Raw genomic sequence first — 17,461 nt, 5'->3', positions numbered from 1 at the left:
AGGCAAGAGAACAGTGAGGGAAGTGAGGAGAGGACAGTTTAAGGCCTGCTTGCCTCTTTTGATGTAATCCCAATGACTCAAACCCACCCAGCCCGTAGGACTTTATGTGGTGATCCTTCCAGAGTTCCTGGGAACGTCCCCGTTCTCCTTTGCTCAGAGGAAGCCGGTTTCTGTCCAGCTGCAGCGCCCTTCATCCTCTGGCTGCAGCGATGGGGAAGTCACCTCCTGCAGGGTCCTTATCCTCAGCAGAGTGCGCATGCCTGGAATGCTATCCTCCCCCCGCCAGTCTAAACCTCCCGTGGCTGCAGCTGCTGACCCCACCTCTCAGCTAGCTGCTTAGCAGGCAAATACCGCCTGGAATCCAAAACGATTTTTAGGGGAGGTGTTTAGTGGTGTGGAGTTCAGGCTCCGCAAGCAGTCCAGGAAGGGGGCATTCCGGAATACGGATGCTGGGGAAGATTCCGCACGCAGGCCTGCCTCATAGCGCTAGGCCCAGCTCTTGTATGCTTCACTGGGGTCCCTGGCTGGTGCTCCCTCCCTGGCCTGCTTCATGCCATCGTTGTGAACACGAAGACGGAGCACCGTGTATGAACGACAAGGGCCTGTGTGTGCTCTGCAAGTGCTGGTCCTTATCACCCCTCCCGGTAGAATGACTGCACCCAAAGCCATGTCGCTACTCCATGCCATGCTAGCTTCTGGGGCAAAGGATCCCACTTTCTCCATTCTTGCCCTTTTAGAGTGGGCAGGAGAAAGTAACCGCCCCAGAAAGCTACTAGGCACTTTGGGAGTTTGGGTAAAGTTTCTGCAGGGGTGTGTGTGTGTGTGTGTGTGTGTGTGTGTTAAATGAGGGAAAGCTCTCTAGAGGTGCAAGATGTTGAGGGGCTGGGAGAGACCTAGCTAAGGGAGGAGGCATGTGGTGTCACCAGGTCACTGGGGACAGAGAACCAACAGGGGAACTGTCTTGCCAGGCAAGATAGCGCATAAGGAAACGTTGCTCCCTAACACTTCAGGGTCCGGCCTTTCCAACTTCATTCCCACTAGGGGAAACCATCTTGGTAGGGAGTCTTCCTTCCACCCTATTTGGGGAGGCTATGAAGGAATGCAAGTGACAACCAGAGCCCCCACAGGCCCTCTTAGGGCCCCTGGAGCTGAGGGGTCTCTAAGGTTCCCACCTGCACTCTCCAGCAGCTTTGGGCTGATTTCCTGGGAAATGGTCTCCAATGTGGAAGACAGGTAGACATCACGTAGCATTTTCCTCACCCAAACAGCAGCAGAGAGAGAGGAAACAGGGTCCTCAGGGGAATGTGACCCCAGAAGAGGCTCTGCAAGTGTGGCTAAATATCCTCACACCCCATCATTCCCAAATGCAGACTTGCAATCCCCAGAACTCACAGGCGGCTCTGCCTCTGCGCACCTCCTTTCTTCCACGTCCACCCCCATCCCTACATGTCTGTCTGACGCACTCCTATGCATCCTGCCAGATCCATATTTCCTTCCCTCCTCTGGGAAGCCTTCCAAGCCACTCACAGTCAAGTAAGTGCTGTCCTCCAGGCTTCCGTAGCACCTTATCTTCCCATCAGCCCGCTCTTGTTGCTGAATCACAACTGTCGGTGATTTGTCCTCATCCCTGCGAGCTCCCTGAGGTCCCATTCATCTTTGCTTTCCTGGTTCCTGGCGACGTGCCTGGCACAAAGTCAGCGTCAGTGAATGTTTGAGGAACGAGTGGAGTAGCTGGGATTGAGGGCCCAGGCAGACCAGCTGAGCAGTCCTCAGACACCTCCTGCCCAGCAGCCAGCAAGCTCACGTGGCTGGAGAGCAGATCAGGCTGTGCTGTGGTGGTGAAAGTGGAAGAAGGCGGGGTGTTCCGAGGATAAGCAGTAGGGTAAGGCTTGGCTCTCCTCCTTCTCCCCTCCATGAAGGGCCCCACTCAAGCATCTCTGTGAGTGTGCCTGGAGGCAGGGCAGGAGGGAGGCAAGCAAACTCTCACGGGCACTGAGGCCACATGGCGGACCCAGGGCACAAAGAGGAGCCAAGGCACTCAGACTAAATGTGGACAGTGGCCCTGATGGTTATCTGGCCTAGGGAAAGACAACGTTTCCTGGGCTTGTTACAGTAGAGGGGACGTGAGTTCAAGGATCTCGGAGGCTGCTTTCTTCCCAGTTTCATGGATACCTGGAGCCTAGAGTGTGCGTATCTTGCCTGACTCAGCCCTAGGACCTGGTCAAAGTAGAGTGTCCACTGTCTGCATGGAGACACAGAGGTCTCAGGGAGCGGAGCCAAGTGCCTTACTCCACATGACCTCTATGTCACTGCGGAGAGCTCTCCCCTGGCATGAGGATCAAGAATTATGCTGTGTAATATGGCTTGCAAGTGTCCCCCCAGCCCCACCCTCCACATAAGGTGGCAGAGAGGCTAGTTAACAGTGACATCATCCACTGCCGACAATAGAGGAGAGTACTTTGAGCTTTGATCTCCTCCCTCCCAATCTCTGCCCATGTCTCTGCCAGCCTGTCCTTTGAGGAACTCTAATCCCTGCAGGTCCTCTTGGGTCCTCTCCTTGTGTCCCTCATAGCTGTGAAGTGCCTCTGACACCTCTCCTCTCCTTACCAGCCCACAGGCCCATCCCCAGCCAGACCCTTATGTGGTTATCAGGCCCCTCGACTTCATTTCTCCCGCTTCCTATATCCTCAAAGCCCTTACTCCATGGAATCTAGCCCCCGTCCTGCCATTCCTTGGCTCCAAATTTCCAGTGGCTCCTTATTGACCATTTGAATGACCACAGATCTTTTTTATTTGTGTGTGTGTGTGTGTGTGTGTGTGTGTGTGACCTGGAATTCACTATGTAGTCTCAGGGTGGCCTCAAACTCACAGCAACCCTCCCACCTCAGCCTCCCAAGTACAGGGATTAAAGGTGTGAGCCACCACGGCTGGCTCACAGACCTTTTAATTTTTTTTTTTAACTTTTATTTGAGAGAGAGAGGAAGCGGGGGGGGGGGTTACTCTCTAGGGTGTCCAGCCACTGCAAAAGAACTCCAGATGCATGTGCCCCCTTGTGCATCTGGCTTATGTGGGTTCTGGAGAATTGAACCAAGGTCCTTTGGCTTTGCAGGAAAGTGCTTTAACCACTAAGCCAACTCTCCAGCCTTCATAGATCATTTTTTAGCTTGATATTCAAAGCCCCCCTGATGGAACCCCAGCTCGCTGCGTTCCCTTCCTCTCACTGTGCTGTCCTCTGCGCTTCAAGGCTCCACATCGGTCCCTCCCCCTGTAAAGCCCTCCTTTTCCTCCTTGGCTGCTGAGGGCACATCCATCTGCCCAGTCCTGCACAAGGGAATGCCCGTGTCATGTTGGCAGCTGGTTATGCCCTTTTCCTTTCTTTCTTTTTAAAAATTTTGTTCACTTTTATTTATTTAGTTCAGAGTTATAGAGAGAGAAAGAGTCAGAGAGAGAGAGAGAGAGAGAGAGAGACAGAATGGGTACACCAGGGCCCCCTTGTGCATCTGGCTAAAGTGGGTCCTGGGAAATGGAGCCTTGAACTGGGGTCCTTAGGCTTCACAGGCAAGCACTTAACCATAAGCCATCTCTCCAGCCCCTGCCCTTTTCCTTTCTGAGCAACTCTCAGGGTGAGGACTCCTGGGAACAGGGTTTTCTGGCTTCGTAGTATACAGGACACAGTGCTGGGCACAACAGGAGAATAAATGACGGGGAGCAAGCATTTATTCAGTCACTAGTTGTTGAGCAGCGACTCTTTTTCTGGCCCCTGCTAGGCATCAGGATAGAGTAGCAAACAGGAAGGCATGGTGTCACCTGTGGAGTGTGCACTGTACCTGATCTAGACTGGAATGCGCTGAGAATAGACTCCTTGGTTCATCTGCGGCCAGCCTGCTGCTTACGTGTCAGCCTGTGCTTTGACGGGTCACACAGAGTCGGCACTTAAGCACATGTGCCCTGTCTGTCCAGGCTGCATGTCTTTTTTTTTTTTTTAAAGGCTTGCACCACCACGCCTGGCCTTAAAAAAAAAAACTTATTTTGTTTATTTATTTGAGAGCGACAGACAGACAGAGAGAAAGAGGCAGATATATATATAGAGAGAATGGGTATGCCAGGGCCTCCAGCCACTGCATACAAACTCCAGACGTATGTGCCCCCTTGTACATCTGGCTAATGTGGGTTCTGGGTATCAAGCCTCGAACCCAGGTCTTTAGTCTTCACAGGCAAGTGCTTAACCGCTAAGCCATCTCTCCAGCCCTAAGCTACATGTCTTTAGGATGCCTCAGAGGTCATGTCTATCACCTGCACTCTCTCAATCTCTGGGTTTGTTTGTTTGTTTGTTTTTGTTTTTGTTTTTCGAGGCAGGGTCTCACTCTAGCTCAGGCTGACCTGAAATTCACTATGTAGTCTCAGGGTGCCCTCAAACTCTCGGTGATCCTCCCACCTCTGCCTCCTGAGTGCTGGGACTAAAGGCGTGCACCATCATGCCCAGCTTTCTCCGTTTTTGTCTTTGGTTTTCACTGTAGGGTCTCACTCTAGCCCAAGCTCACCTGGAATTCACTACGTAGTCCAGGCTGGGCTTGAACTCACAGTGATCCTTTTTCCTCGGCCTCCTAAATGTTAGGATTAAAGGTGTGCACCACCACACCTGGCCACGGGGTCCAGTGCCCTCCTAGCTTTCCTCAAGGCTGGCAACCTGAGGTCTTTGAATATCATGGATGTGGGAGGACAGGGGGTCCTGGCTGGCCCTCAGGGGTGGTTAGTCTGCTGAGACGGAGCAGTTAGATCTAGTCTTCATTCTCTTCCCCACCTGCCTCTGACCCACGCAGGACTGTGAGAGGAGGAGGGAGAGGGTGCTCCGAGGGAAGACTTCATCTCTCTCTCTCTTTTTTTTTATTTTCTTTTTTTTTTCATTTCACAATTTTTATTAACATTTTCCATGATTATAAAAAATATCCCATGGTAATACCTTCCTTCCAACCCCCCCCCCCCGCACTTTCCCCTTTGAAATTCCATTCTCCACCATATTACCTCCCCATCTCAATCACTTTCTTTTTTTTTTTCCATTGGTGTTTTGAGGTAGGGTCTCACTCTAGCCCAGGCTGACCTGGAATTCACTATGTAGTCTCAGGGTGGCCTTGAAGTCACGGCGATCCTCCTACCTCTGCCTCCCGAGTGCTGGGATTAAAGGTGTGTGCCACCATGCCCGGCTCTCTCTCTCTCTCTCTCTCTCTTTTTTTTTTTTAAAAAAAAAAACTTTAAAAATTTTAAAATTTTCAAGAGACAGAGAGAGAGAAAGAGAGAGAGAGAGAGGACAATGAGCATGCCAGGGCCTCCAGCTGCTGCAAATGAACTCCAGATGCATGTGCTACCTTGCACATCTAGCTTATGTGGGTCCTGGGGGATCAAACCTGGGTCCTTTAACTTTGCAGGCAGTGTCTTAACTGCTAAGCCATCTCTCCAGTCCAAGACACTTCATCTTTGATCTCTGTGGTCTACAGATACTTAAGATCATAGATCTGCTATCCATGAGGGATGCCAAATATCTGCCACTCCACAGCATGGTCCTGACCAGTCATAATGGATACAGGTGGAAGGCTGGAGCAAGACCCGGTTAGTGTTAGATTGTCCTGTGAGTCAGGGGTCCCCACGGAGGAGCAGGAGCAGTGGGGGTGGGCTGCTAAGGGAATCTGGACCGTGGTTACATACCAATTGTACCAGAGTATTCTTTTTTAAAAGTGTTTATTTTTATTTATCTATTTGTGTGAGAGAGAGAGAGAAAGAGAGAGACATAGGCAGGGAGAGAGAGAGAGAAAGAGAGAATGGGTGCACCAGGGTCTGCAGGTACTGCAAACAGACTTCAGCTGCTTGTGCCTGCTTGTGCATCGGCTTTATGTGGGTCCTGGGGAATCAAACCTGGGTCCTTTGGCTTTGCAGACAAGCACCTTAACCACTAAGACATATCTCCAGCCCTCTGAAGTATTATTATAATTATAATAATAATTATTATTATTTGTTTTCCAAGGTAGGGTCTCACTCAAGTTAGGCTGATGTGGAATTCACTATGTAGTCTCAGGGTGGCCTCGAACTCATGGTGATCCTCCTACCTCTGCCTCCCGAGTGCTGGAATTAAAGGTGTGCGCCACCATGCCTAGCCAGAAGTATTCTTAATCATTGTTCATCTTTGGTCAGCCAGTGTAAGATCAGTGCATGTCAGCTCTACAGTCCCGCTATCAGCCACACAGATATATTGAATCCAATCTAAAACCACACATTTTATTGATGTTTGCCATTGACAATAGAGGGCCCTGGGCACAAATGATACTCAAGTCCCACACTTCCCAACCTCCCCACTGCCCCCCTCACTGAAAAGTAAGCGTTTAAGAAGCTTTCCCACAGCGAGTCTGACTTTTATCCCTTCCTGGGATGTCAGGCCCCATAGTCCTGGGCCTGGCCAAGGCTGCCTTCCAAGCTTGAACTTGAGGGTTAGTGACTGAAGTCTCTTCAGTTCCTTCCTACTGCATATGTGTGGCCAGAATTGGGAGTGAGGGCACCCCCCAGCAGATCCTCAGTTGAAGAATCCTGGACTTCTCTTCAGCCCTCCTTGCTACATCCTCCCTTGCCAAGTGGCCTGCCCGCCAAAATGTCACAGTGACTATTTAAGTGTTCAAGTCAGTACACAGGAGGCAGTGGCAAAGTGACCCTGATGACAGGGATATTGTCATCCTTTTTACACCGTGTTGCCAGTGTCCGCGACTTGGCCCATGGTTGTTGCTTGATAAATCTATGTCGGATGAACAAGTGGATGACTGAAAGAATGAATACCGACTGCAGGGTGAAGTGTGATCAGGGACCCCATTGCTACATCGGCCCCCTAGGGGCGTCAAAGCAGGCCCTGGGCACAGTCCTCCCCAGCTCTGCTAGCAGCTTCCAGGTGTTGAGCAGCAATGGCTGGGATCACTGTGGCTACCCACTGAACACAACAGGGCACGGGTTTCGGCTGTGCTGCCCGTATGGGTGTCAGATTGGCCTTGGGACTCAGTCAGGAGAGGGCACTGGCCTTGTCCCACTCCTTCATCTGCCCTGCATATTTTATACCCTGGTTCTCTGGGTCCCAGAACACCTAGCAATGCCCCCGTCCAAAGCCATTCCGAAGAGTGGGGATGGGCTGGCAGTTGCACCCTCATGTTCTGGTCATTCCCACCCCAGCCTTCGCACTCCCGAGGCCCCCTAGAGCTGAGAGTGCTTTTCAAGCTTTCCGCCCCTCAAGCCTGCTCCTACTTGGCCCTAACACGGATCCACTTCCATGTGCCCCAACGCGGGTCTCCTCAGCCACTGCTAACACCCAGGTAGTCTCCTGAGTAGCTAGGCTGGGTCAGTCCCCAAAGTGCCCATTATGATTTTCAGTCCCCTCCCACACACCTATGCTGCTGTCTATGAAAGCACGTAACTCCCAGGTGTCTCTGTAGATTTGTCCCCGGGGCCCAGCAATGGCCAAGGGGACTTGAGAATCTCACAGTGGGGACAGGATCTAAACTCCTCTAGAAGAACCTGGGCAGAAATCACTTGCATAGCGTGCCAGGTAGATAACTGCCTAGATCTTCCTAAAATACCCAAAGCATTTTAAGTCACTCCATGGGTGGAATGCTCACTGCCTTTCTGCGTAGTATTCAAGCACTGAGCAGCTTCAGCTGCAACAATGTCTTATGCAGAGCATAAGGGAGTCTACTTGCACCTCCCACTTTCCCCCCTTTCTCTGTGTTCACCACAACATTCCTCACTTTCACCTCCCCCCTTCACAAGCACACACATGTCCACGCACACACTCACATCCCTTTCGATATCACTATACAAGGTTATATAGAAACCATGCTGCTCTCATTGCTTATTAGCAACTCTGCTTTTTCTCGCCGCCTTCCCTGAAGCCTGGATATGGCAGGGAGAGGCTGGAGGGGGAAGGGAAGCCCCCAGCCAGGTCTTGGCCCGGCCAGCATGAGCAGGGCAGGCAGGAAGTAGCATTTGAAAACACCAGAGCATTAGCTGCTGCCTCCAGAGAAATGGCCTTGAGGCTGGAGGGGGTGTGTGCTCCCTTCCTCGCTGCCCACCCCCACCTATGAAGAGGATAAAGACGCCTCCCCACCCCTTCCCATCTTCACTCACAGTTGGCAAAGCTGACTTGCTGATGCATGGTAATTCTACGCACTTGCCAGCCTCCAGGTCTGGGGACTCTCTTACGAGTAGCAGGAATGCACCGCTACCACCCACATGAAGGGAAGAGCTCTGGCAGAAGCCGTGATGGCACGAGACATGGGAGAGAGCGAAAGAAGGGCTCCCCAGGAGAAAAGGAAGCAGAAGCCACTAACAGTTAGCAGCCACCTGGCTGGTGTGGCAATGCCTGGGTGGCCATGTTGCCTCCCTTCCTGTCAGTGTGCACCTGCTAATGTGTGCTCTGTGAGTTGAAGACCGGGGTTGGGTGCAAGGTTCAGCCTTGTAGTGGATCATGGGGGTAGACAAGGGTGCTGTGGTCTTACGTGCTGGAGGAACCTACACACACACACACACACATACACACACACATAAACACACACGAGAGAGAGAGAGAGAGAGAGAGAGAGAGATATGACAGGAGTGCCTGCCTGCTAATTGTCCTGCTGCTTCGAGCTCTCACTTCCGACGTTGAACATGGGGACCAGCAGACCCAGCAGCCACCTCTTTCCGAAGACCTCTTGTAAGTTCTTGCGCCAGGGCCGGGCCCTCACCGCCACCCCCTTTCGAACCTGGTGGCGCGTCTGTCCCCGGAGGATCAGCAGCAGCTGGTGGCAGCAGAAGCCGGCGCAGGCCAGGCCCACAGCAAACCAGAGGTAGAGCATGAGGATGACGAACATTTCAGAACCGAGGACAGCTCCTGCGGGGGGCGGGGGATGGGGCCGGGAGGGGAGGGAAGACACCAGAACCGCTTTACACCCAGGCCATGTCGGATGCGGCAGGCAGACACCCTCCTGCGGGCAGAGAGGGAGGGAGGCTCAGGAGAGAAAAGCTGCATTTTGTAGCAATTTCAGCACGGCAGCCAGTGAGCAGAAGGATGAACTAGTTGCCCTAACTTTTCCTTGGTGATGATGGCTCCTGAGGAGGACTGCGAATGTGGGGAGACAGGAAAGGCTGGCTGAGCTCAGCCTAGACTGCATTTTCCTAGAGGCAGAAATGGCCCCCCTTCTCCCCCCAAAACCACCATCCTCCTTCTGGCCTGGAAGCAGGGAGAAGGGAGGCTTTCTCAGAAGGAGAGAGGGTTGAGCTGAGGACCCTAAGGAGGGAGCCAGCACCTGGGAGAGGGGTGCTGTCTAGACTGTCCCTCCATCCCCCTGTGAGTCTGGGAGCGCTGTCTGGGAGAAGTGGGGAAATTGACAGTATGATGGAGAACGGGACCTCGTCATGAGGACAAGTGTCACGGGCTGCGCCTCGTGGGCAGCACCGAGTGCCGTCCTTAGAGAATTCAGTCATGAGTGTTAACAAGAGGACATTGAGGCTGTGGCGGAGGGACTGGAACACTCAGCCAGAGCTGTATTGTCAGTGAAGTGTGCTGAGGCTGGAAGAGATGCCCCCCCCGCCCCCAACCACCACCAAGGTCATTGGTTCAGCTTCCTACCGTGGAGCAGCGCCTCCTCTACACCTCTCTAAACCAAGTACTTCCCGTGGCCACTTTTAAATAACCGTTTAGTAAGAGTTCCCACATGCTCCCTCAGAGTCTTGGGGGAAGGGTGTTGGCCTAAGCTAGACTTGATTTTTCCAGCTGTGCGGACTTACACAGGTTTCTTAACGTCTCTGAGTTGCAATTTGCTCATATGCAAAAATAAATAAATAAATAAAGATACGGCTAATAATAATGTTACACAGGGTTGCAGGACTTCAGGACATGATGTTTGGAGTGGTCAGCAGTGCTGAAGGTCATGTTACAGAGAAGGAAACTGTAATCCCCAAAGGGTTCAAGTCTAAGTTCTAAGACTGTCAAGCTTTCCTCTCTTTTCTGCAGCTTGGGTTCCTGGCTGGGCTGCAGCTACAATACAGGCATGAACTTTGACCTGCTCCACAGCGAGGGCAATAGGCTCCGGACAGAAATCAGAGGCCCACGTCAGCCTCTGCTCCCGATAGGGCAACACCACCATCACGTTCTCTGATGAGGTTTGATTGCCTGCTGTAGGGATACCATTTTACAAGCTTTTCTACCCTTGCAAAGTTCGACCGTTTTCTTTCCTTCCACTCTGCCCCCCACCTTAGCTCTAGCCTACCTCTTCCTAGGATCCCCCCCCGCCCCAGGCTCCAACTTCCAGACCCCTGAGAACCGAGCGATGAGTGCTTGCCATCCAAGCAGCGGTGGGCTCAGCAGCTGGATGGATGCAGACCTGCTGCAGGCTTACTCATTAGCCTCGCCTTTCCTCTCCCTCGGTTCTAGAAGCTTTGATGGCAGGCTTTTCTTTATAGAGTTGGAGACAAACAGGTCTGGCTGCCCAGGGGACAGAAAGCTCAGCCCAGCTGACATTTAGAGCAGCCCCTCCACTGGCACGAGGGCAGCACAGGGGCAGGCTTACATGGGGAACGTGCCATCCCCTGACCCATTTCTTCCTTGTCAACCCGGATTAGCTTGGGCAGCCACGTGCGGGATGGAGGCTCCTGGGGCGGGCATGGTGCCTTTTGGGCTCCAGGAATGTTGATGGGCGAGATGGCCCTGAGCTGGGATGTGAGGACCCCAGGGCTGTTGAGCACAGACCTGCCTTGCAAGTCAGCCCCAGGAACAAGCCTGGGCGGATGGAAGTGATTTCCCACAGGCTTTTCCCTGGCACTAAATCAAGGCGTGAGGCGAAGACCTTGCCGCCTTCTCCTGGCGCCATGCAGCAGCTTACAAAAGGCTATTCTGGGGACCTGCTTTCTTTCTCTCAGAGTGTTTGAAGTTACCTAGGCTGGTTGCTTTGGCTCCTCTTCACTATTTAATAACGGTTCTGCTTCTTTCAGAAAAAGCACAGAACTTTCTTAAAGGGCCTAAAAAATTCTATCGTCTAATCTCCTTCTGACCTTGGCTCCTCATGCCCACCCCAGCAATCACCTATAACACCTTTGTCAGACTGTCACCACCTTCTGTAATACATCTAGGGATAGAAAGCAGCCTCTCTTCCAAAGAGGTCCATTCGTCATGAAGCCGGGCCAGAGAGGCAGGGGGGTGGGGTTGAAAGAGCCCGAACCCGGGATCCAAAGCGATGCAGCTCTGAAGCAAGTTAATCTGGTGAAGCCTTTGGTCCTGGAGTCTTGACACATGATCTAACACCTGGCTCACAGATTTGTTATGAGGATTAGATGCAACGGAACATGCCCAGTGGGGTTCAGAGTAGATGCTCAACAAATATTAGTTCCTCTTTCCCTCCTACTGGGCCTTCCAGTGGCACCTACCAACTGGAATTCATCCAGATGCTGTGATACAAGCCAGGTGGTGTCATCTCTAGATGAGAATGAGGCTCAGAGAGGCGACAGGACTTACACGGGTCCCACAAAACCCCAAGGAAGGACAGCTTCCAGATGCGGCCACCAGCCTCTCCCTCTTTGGCATTAGCCTGGCGTCTGCAACCAGATTCTTCCCACTTTTAGCTCCCAAACCCCTATTCATAGCCTTCCCATGCACTGGTGGCAGATCTGACTCAAGGTCCGTTCCTATGAAACGGCTGTGCCTTGTGCCTCCCTCTGCCCGCCTTTCCTCCTGGGCCAGGTGAGGGGGTGTTCTCCTGGACGGGAAATTATGGAGCAAGCGTCTCAGAGGAGGAAGGTGAACAGGCGAGTAGATGGGTGCAGGGTGGAGACAGGAGGACCAGGGAGGGTGTGGAGGGTCTGCAAAGGAAGATGAGATGGAAGCTGGGGACGAGAAGTCTGGGCCTCCTTTTCCCACTGACCGTGGGGAAGGGTGGTAGGACTCGTCCTTACGCTGGAGCAGGCATCTGGGTCCCACGGTGGGCACTGCCTGGCTCTGGTTTCCCATCAGATCTCTCTTATCTCCTAAGCGTAGCACATATGGACAGGCCTCACGCCCAGACTTAAATCAAACCACTTCAAGATGTTCCCTCTGGAACCACCCCTTTTTTTATGGCTGGTGAGACTACTTGGAGAAGGATGTGTAATCAGGTTCTTTGGCTCTCCTCATCCCTCCACCTGCCTGTGCTCACACTCCACCCCCAGCTCGCCCACCTACCCTCCCCCACCCCAGTTATTTCAGTCCCAGCAGCCTCCTATGCCAGCACCAAGATCCAGAAGGCCCAGGAGCTCCCAGTTCTGTATCCAGCTCAGCCACCAGCCTTCCAGGCACCTGTTATGGCTGGTCTTCACTGGGCCTTTGTGTTCCCATTGCCAAATGGCAGGTTAGTTCGATGCCCAGGAAGTAACTAGCTTTAGCCACAACAAAGCTAACACGGGGCCCTGCCAGAGAGCAGCCAAAGTTCTGTTAATGTCCAGCCCAGGCCAGCACAAGTACATCAGGATAGAGTTGGCTCTCAGTGTAAACAGCTGTCTTCCTTTGGCCCTGGAAGGCCACGTCGATGTGTTTGACAATATATATTTTTGAGCATTGGACTTGCATGTACACTATCAACTGCAGGTTCCAAATTGATCAAAGACTGGGGTGGGAAGGAAATGGAGTAGGGGGCACATGTCAAAGCCAGGTAAAATAGTAAGAATTGCCATCAGGAGCTGCTGATTCTCCCAGGGCAGGATATCAGTGTCCCTTGAGGAACACTGTTCAAAGTACAGCTCTCACGATAATGCCCAACTGAGCATCAGGGCGAGAACCCACATGCCTGGCTCCTGAAGTTGTCAGGCCCACTCTCTGTAGTGTGGACATTGAGTCAGTAAGCCAACTGCTCTGAGCTACCCATAGGCTGGACGTGTAAAACTTAGTGGAGGGGGTATGATGGAGTGTTTGTTGTTGTTGAGCGCAGCCTGAGGTCAAGTTCAGCCTTGTTGTGGTTGGTTGGCTAGACCTCTGGAGAGAAAGTCCTGAGACTGAGCAGGCCTGAGGTGCAGGCAGAAGAAGGACAGAGCGTGCTCTATGGGGAATGTGCCTGGCCTGAGTAGGTTTGTGGCTTGGATGCCATAATTCTATGGGGAACAGACAATACGGTAGGTAAGAAAGGTCAGGTATCGCATGAAGCATGGCATGTCCAGTGAGCCTGAATTTCAGATAGATTTCAGTCCCTTCTCTTAGCACCTCTCATTGCAGCATAATTGTACTAACAAGCTATTTATCTGACAATTTGAGCTGGGCATCCCATGACTTTATTTGCTAAATTTGGCAAGCCTTAGGGTTGGGCTTGGGGGTGAGGTTCTTGTTTGGGGAAATCTGCCAGCCAAGGCCCACTCACCGGAGAAGAACTGGCTGATGGAGGTGGGCAGGAGCGTGAGGAAGGCCAGGGGATGGGCGAAGGAGATGGAAAGGACAGCAGAGATGTAGGCCACACCAGCCACCATGGAGTAGAGGCAGGCCAGCGAGGTGTACAGGCAGAACAGGACGAAGTTGCGCATGTTCCTGCTGCCGATGCAGTTCCCAGTGAAGAAACAGTGATGGTCGTGCCTCAGCGTGACCCGAGCACACACTCGGCAGAAGTGGGTGCTGGGTGGTGGACACAGAGCTTTCCAGGATGAGATCTCCTGGCAGGTGCCCAGGTCGTCATCCGGAGAGTTCTGGATGACCAGGATATAATTGCCCAAGGCGTTGGCGGAGAGGAACAGGAAGAGCGCTCCGTGGAGCAGAGCTGGTGAGAAGAGCCTGGTGGTCGTGGGGTCCTCCCGCATACTGGGCAGGAACAGGAAGATCTGCAGAACGAAGGTCACCAGGGAGATGCACAGGAAGTAGGCCGGGGCCACCACGTTGAGCAGTCTCAGGGCCAGCATTCTTGATCACATTCCTAGGAGGGTCAAGGAAAGAGGACATCTTATTGTTTTGTCCAGGGAGCACTCCTGGTCAGTGGGTCCAGACAGTTGTGCGCAGACGTATGCTCCCAAACTCTGATCCTTCCCCACTTCCGGAACCCAGGACCAAGCAGGTGAGAGACCTAGAGACAGCAGCCAGGCCCTCTCCCGGGTGTGGAGGGACCTTAGTGCTGTGGGGCCATGGGGTCAAGTGCAAGGAGAGAGGGACTTGGCTTTGTGGGCCCGGAGGGGAGGGGTGATGACCGGGAGCTGAGGGGTGAATCTGGGCCCTCAAGACAGTGGATACAATCCAAATTTGGATTTCTTTGGTTCAGACCTCCCCAGGAAGAGAGCCCACGGGTCACCCTGGGCTCTCTGAAGATATTAGTGCTGTGGGCTAGTGTTCCTTGTGTGTGATGACATGTAATCAGTGTGTGCCTGGGTGTTAGTTATGTATCTTTGTGTACACACACAGCCCCTACCACCTGACGTGTGTGTGTGTGTGTGTGTGTGTGTGTGTGTGTGTGTGTTCCGAGGTAGGGTCTCGCTGTAGCCCAGGCTGACCTGGAATTTACTATGTAGTCTCAGGGTGGCCTTGAACTCAGAGTAATCCTCCTACCTCTGCCACCCAAGTGCTAGAATTAAAGGCGTGCATGCGCCATCATGCCTGGCGGACTTTTTAGTTTTTTAAAACAATGAATTAAGGGCTGGAGATATGGCTTAGCAGGTAAGATGCTGCCTGAGAAACCTAAGGACCCAGGTTTGATTCCCCAGTACCCACATAAGCCAGATACACATGGTGGCACACACATCTGGAGTTCATTAGTAGAGACTCTGGTGTGCCCATTCTGTCTCTGACTCTTTCTCTCTCTCTCAAATAAATAAATAAAAATATTTAAAAAATTAATTAGAGCTAGAGAGATAGCTTAGCGGTTAAAGCACATGCCTGTGAAGCCTAAGGACCCAGGTTCAATTCTCCAGGTCCCACGTAAGCCATATGCACATGGTGACACATGCATCTGGAGTTCCTTTGCAGTGCCTAGAGCCCTGACGTGCCCATTCGCGCTCTCTCTCCCTCCCTCTCTTTCTCTCTCCCTTTCTCTGTCTCTAATAAATAAAAAAAAATGAAAATAAAATCTTTTAAAAAATCAGTTAAACAATGGATGCATTTTGCACGTGCTCAGGTACCCGGTGGGATGGGGTTACAGCGGAAATACCTGTGCCAGGGTGCCCGTGCAGCCCATTCTCCCAACGCGGAGCTTCCCTGGCTATTTCTTTGAAAAGAGCGTTTTTTTCCCTCTGAGGCTATGAGATTAAAATCGCCCATTCGCCCGCCTGGCGGGAGAAACCCAAACAATCCCCATGAGGCTGAAACCCTTTCGGTGCCAGGAAGCCCGCTCCTGGGCACACTTGTGGGTGCTTGGCAGCTTTTCTTGGAATCGATACCCCCACACGCCGCCGAGCGCAGCTCCCACGGTATCCCTTACATCGCGGAGGGTTCCTGCCCAACTCAGGGAGCCGCTGGGAAACGGGTTCTGCGTGCGCGAGAGAACTTTCCCCGGGTCTAAGGAATGCGCCCGAGGAGGCAGGCGCGAGAAAAGTTCTGGGAAGGCTGATGCGCCCAGGATGGACTGATGTCACGGGCCTCGGTCCAGGCTGCTCTGCTTGGACTGAGGGACTAAGTCACCTTGGATTCCTCAATGCAGGTGACAGTGCCCTCCCCGCCCACAAACACACACACACCTTGGGACCTGCCGGCCTCTCTCGTCGCTGGGGCGGGGGGTCGCGCAGGGCAAGCCTGGGGGTGGTCGCTGAGGGGTCGGCGCCGCCCCTAGCCCTACGCGCCCTCCCCGGAGGCCTGGGCATCGCTGCCCGCCCCGGGAAGCCCTGGGTCCGGGTGTCTTCCCCGCGCCGGTCGCCAGGGGGGCGCGGGAGCAGCCTCCAGATGCGCCGCGGCGCTGGGCGCTCGGAGGGCCGCTGCAGTCGGGGACCCCCTGCGCCCCGGAGCCGCCCGAGGGGAGCTGTCCGTTCAGCACCGGAGCCCGGTTTCCGCTCCCACCACCACCCCCATTCCCTCGGGGGTGGGGGCGAACGGTGGAGCCCTGCGGAGCCCGGCTGGCCGGCCCGCTGCCGCCCCGGACGCCCGGGCAGCCGCCCCCCGAGCCGCCGCAGCGCCGCAGAGGGGTGGGGAGATGAACTCACCGAGCCTCCGGGATCGCCGGCAAGAGGAGCCCCGGACGCCGGCTCTCGCCCTCCCTCCCCGAGGCTGCAAAGTTGTGGGCTCGGCACCCCCTTCCTTCCCCCGGGCTGGCTCGAAGCCTCCGCACGCTTCCTTTCGGGGGGGCACGGCACAGGTAGCGGGGGTGTAGGCAAGAGGGAGCGGGCAGCTGCCGCCCTCCCACTTGGGCGCCAGCGAGTGGGGACCCGGAGGAGGAGGCGGCGGGGATGGCAGCCGGGCACCCCCCCCTCCCCAGTTCCGCCACCCCTCCCTCCGCTCCGGGGGGCGGTGCTTTGGCCACCAGCTCGGCTCGGTGGACTTGCCACCCGCCCCCCACCACACACACGCACACACACACACACACACACACACACACACACTCCCTCCCTACTCGGCTCCCCACAGGCGGGTTGGGGCACCCTGCCTGACTCCAAGTGGAAGATGGGGAATTTGAGCCCTGTTGTGGACGCTCCAGCCGTCACCCTGCCCTCTCCTCCTCTCCTGCCGGCTGTCACCCACCCTGCTGCCTGCTCGTAGCAAGCAAACCTAGGGGGGTGCAGAGCTCAGCTCACCAGGGCTACACCCATGAAGCTCAGCATGATCCCAGGCGGGCCGTGGAGCGAGCAGCATGATCCCAGGCGGGCCGTGGAGCGAGGGGCGAGAGAACCAGTGTGCCTGCGTGTGGAGAGCCACTGTTCACTACTCACTGTGTGATCCTACATTCCTCTGTAGAATAGAGGCTCCAACGGCAGTAGCCATACAGTCCTCACACAGAGCCTGCCCGGGGTAAGCACTGGCTGTGTCTTAGGTCATTACTGACAATGTAGCCACTGGGTCTTTCCTAAGAAGCAGACGCGATGATGCTAAGCCTGTAGCATGAGATAGCAGCGTTAATCCTCCAGCGTGATCCCAGGAGCTGGATGAGCCCCATCCTAAGGCCGAGAAGGTTGGGACTCAGAGAGTCTAAATCACATGCCCAAGGTCATCCTGCAGGTGAGTGATGGGGCCTGTTCTCAGCCTCTACACATCCTAGGGTCACCTGGCACCCAGGGACGGATTTAGTTTGGGGGAGGGGAGGATAACAGGGGTTTATCCAGAGATGAAACCTGGAACTTCTGTTTGGACACCCCTCTCACACACACACCTGTCTCCTTGTCCCGACTTCCTTCCTAATCCAATTCTGCCCTTCTCAGGTGGGTGCCTTGGAGCACCAAGAGGAGGGTAGTGAGACCAGTCTGTGGCAAACAGGTGTGTGTGTGTGTGTGTGTGTGTGTATGTGTGTGTGTAGTTTTAGACCATGAAACATTGCAAGAA

The 17,461-nt window shown here is 54.0% G+C and overlaps 1 protein-coding gene across 2 annotated transcripts; it reads right to left on the bottom strand.

The window, feature by feature from the left end:
• Positions 1 to 6,246: 6,246 nt before the first annotated feature.
• Positions 6,247 to 16,744, bottom strand: Zdhhc22 (zinc finger DHHC-type palmitoyltransferase 22). Of its 2 annotated transcripts, none has more exons than XM_045154981.1 (3): positions 16,720 to 16,744; positions 13,383 to 13,925; positions 6,247 to 8,896 (listed from the first exon to the last, which is right to left on the bottom strand). In XM_045154981.1, exons 2-3 carry the CDS (start codon positions 13,909 to 13,911, stop codon positions 8,631 to 8,633), a joined length of 795 nt encoding a protein of 264 aa, XP_045010916.1. In that variant the 5' UTR covers positions 13,912 to 13,925; positions 16,720 to 16,744; the 3' UTR covers positions 6,247 to 8,630. The 2 variants fall into 2 exon arrangements, with proteins under 2 accessions (XP_045010916.1, XP_004649443.1); XM_004649386.2 differs by lacking the exon at positions 16,720 to 16,744 and adding an exon at positions 16,132 to 16,367.
• Between the last annotated feature and the right edge of the window lie 717 nt (positions 16,745 to 17,461).

This window comes from Jaculus jaculus, chromosome 7 (genome assembly GCF_020740685.1).
Source record: "Jaculus jaculus isolate mJacJac1 chromosome 7, mJacJac1.mat.Y.cur, whole genome shotgun sequence".
NCBI classification, from domain to species: Eukaryota; Metazoa; Chordata; class Mammalia; order Rodentia; family Dipodidae; genus Jaculus; species Jaculus jaculus.
This window is presented reverse-complemented; position numbering and strand designations above follow the sequence as displayed.

Coding starts and splice junctions, on each gene's coding strand:
- Zdhhc22 (XM_045154981.1), bottom strand. CDS start 13,911: ATGCTGGCCCTGAGACTGCTCAACGTGGTGGCCCCGGCCTACTTCCTG. Junction 8,897..13,382: donor CATCAGCCAGTTCTTCTCCG/GTGAGTGGGCCT, acceptor CGCCCCCCGCAG/GAGCTGTCCTCGGTTCTGAA.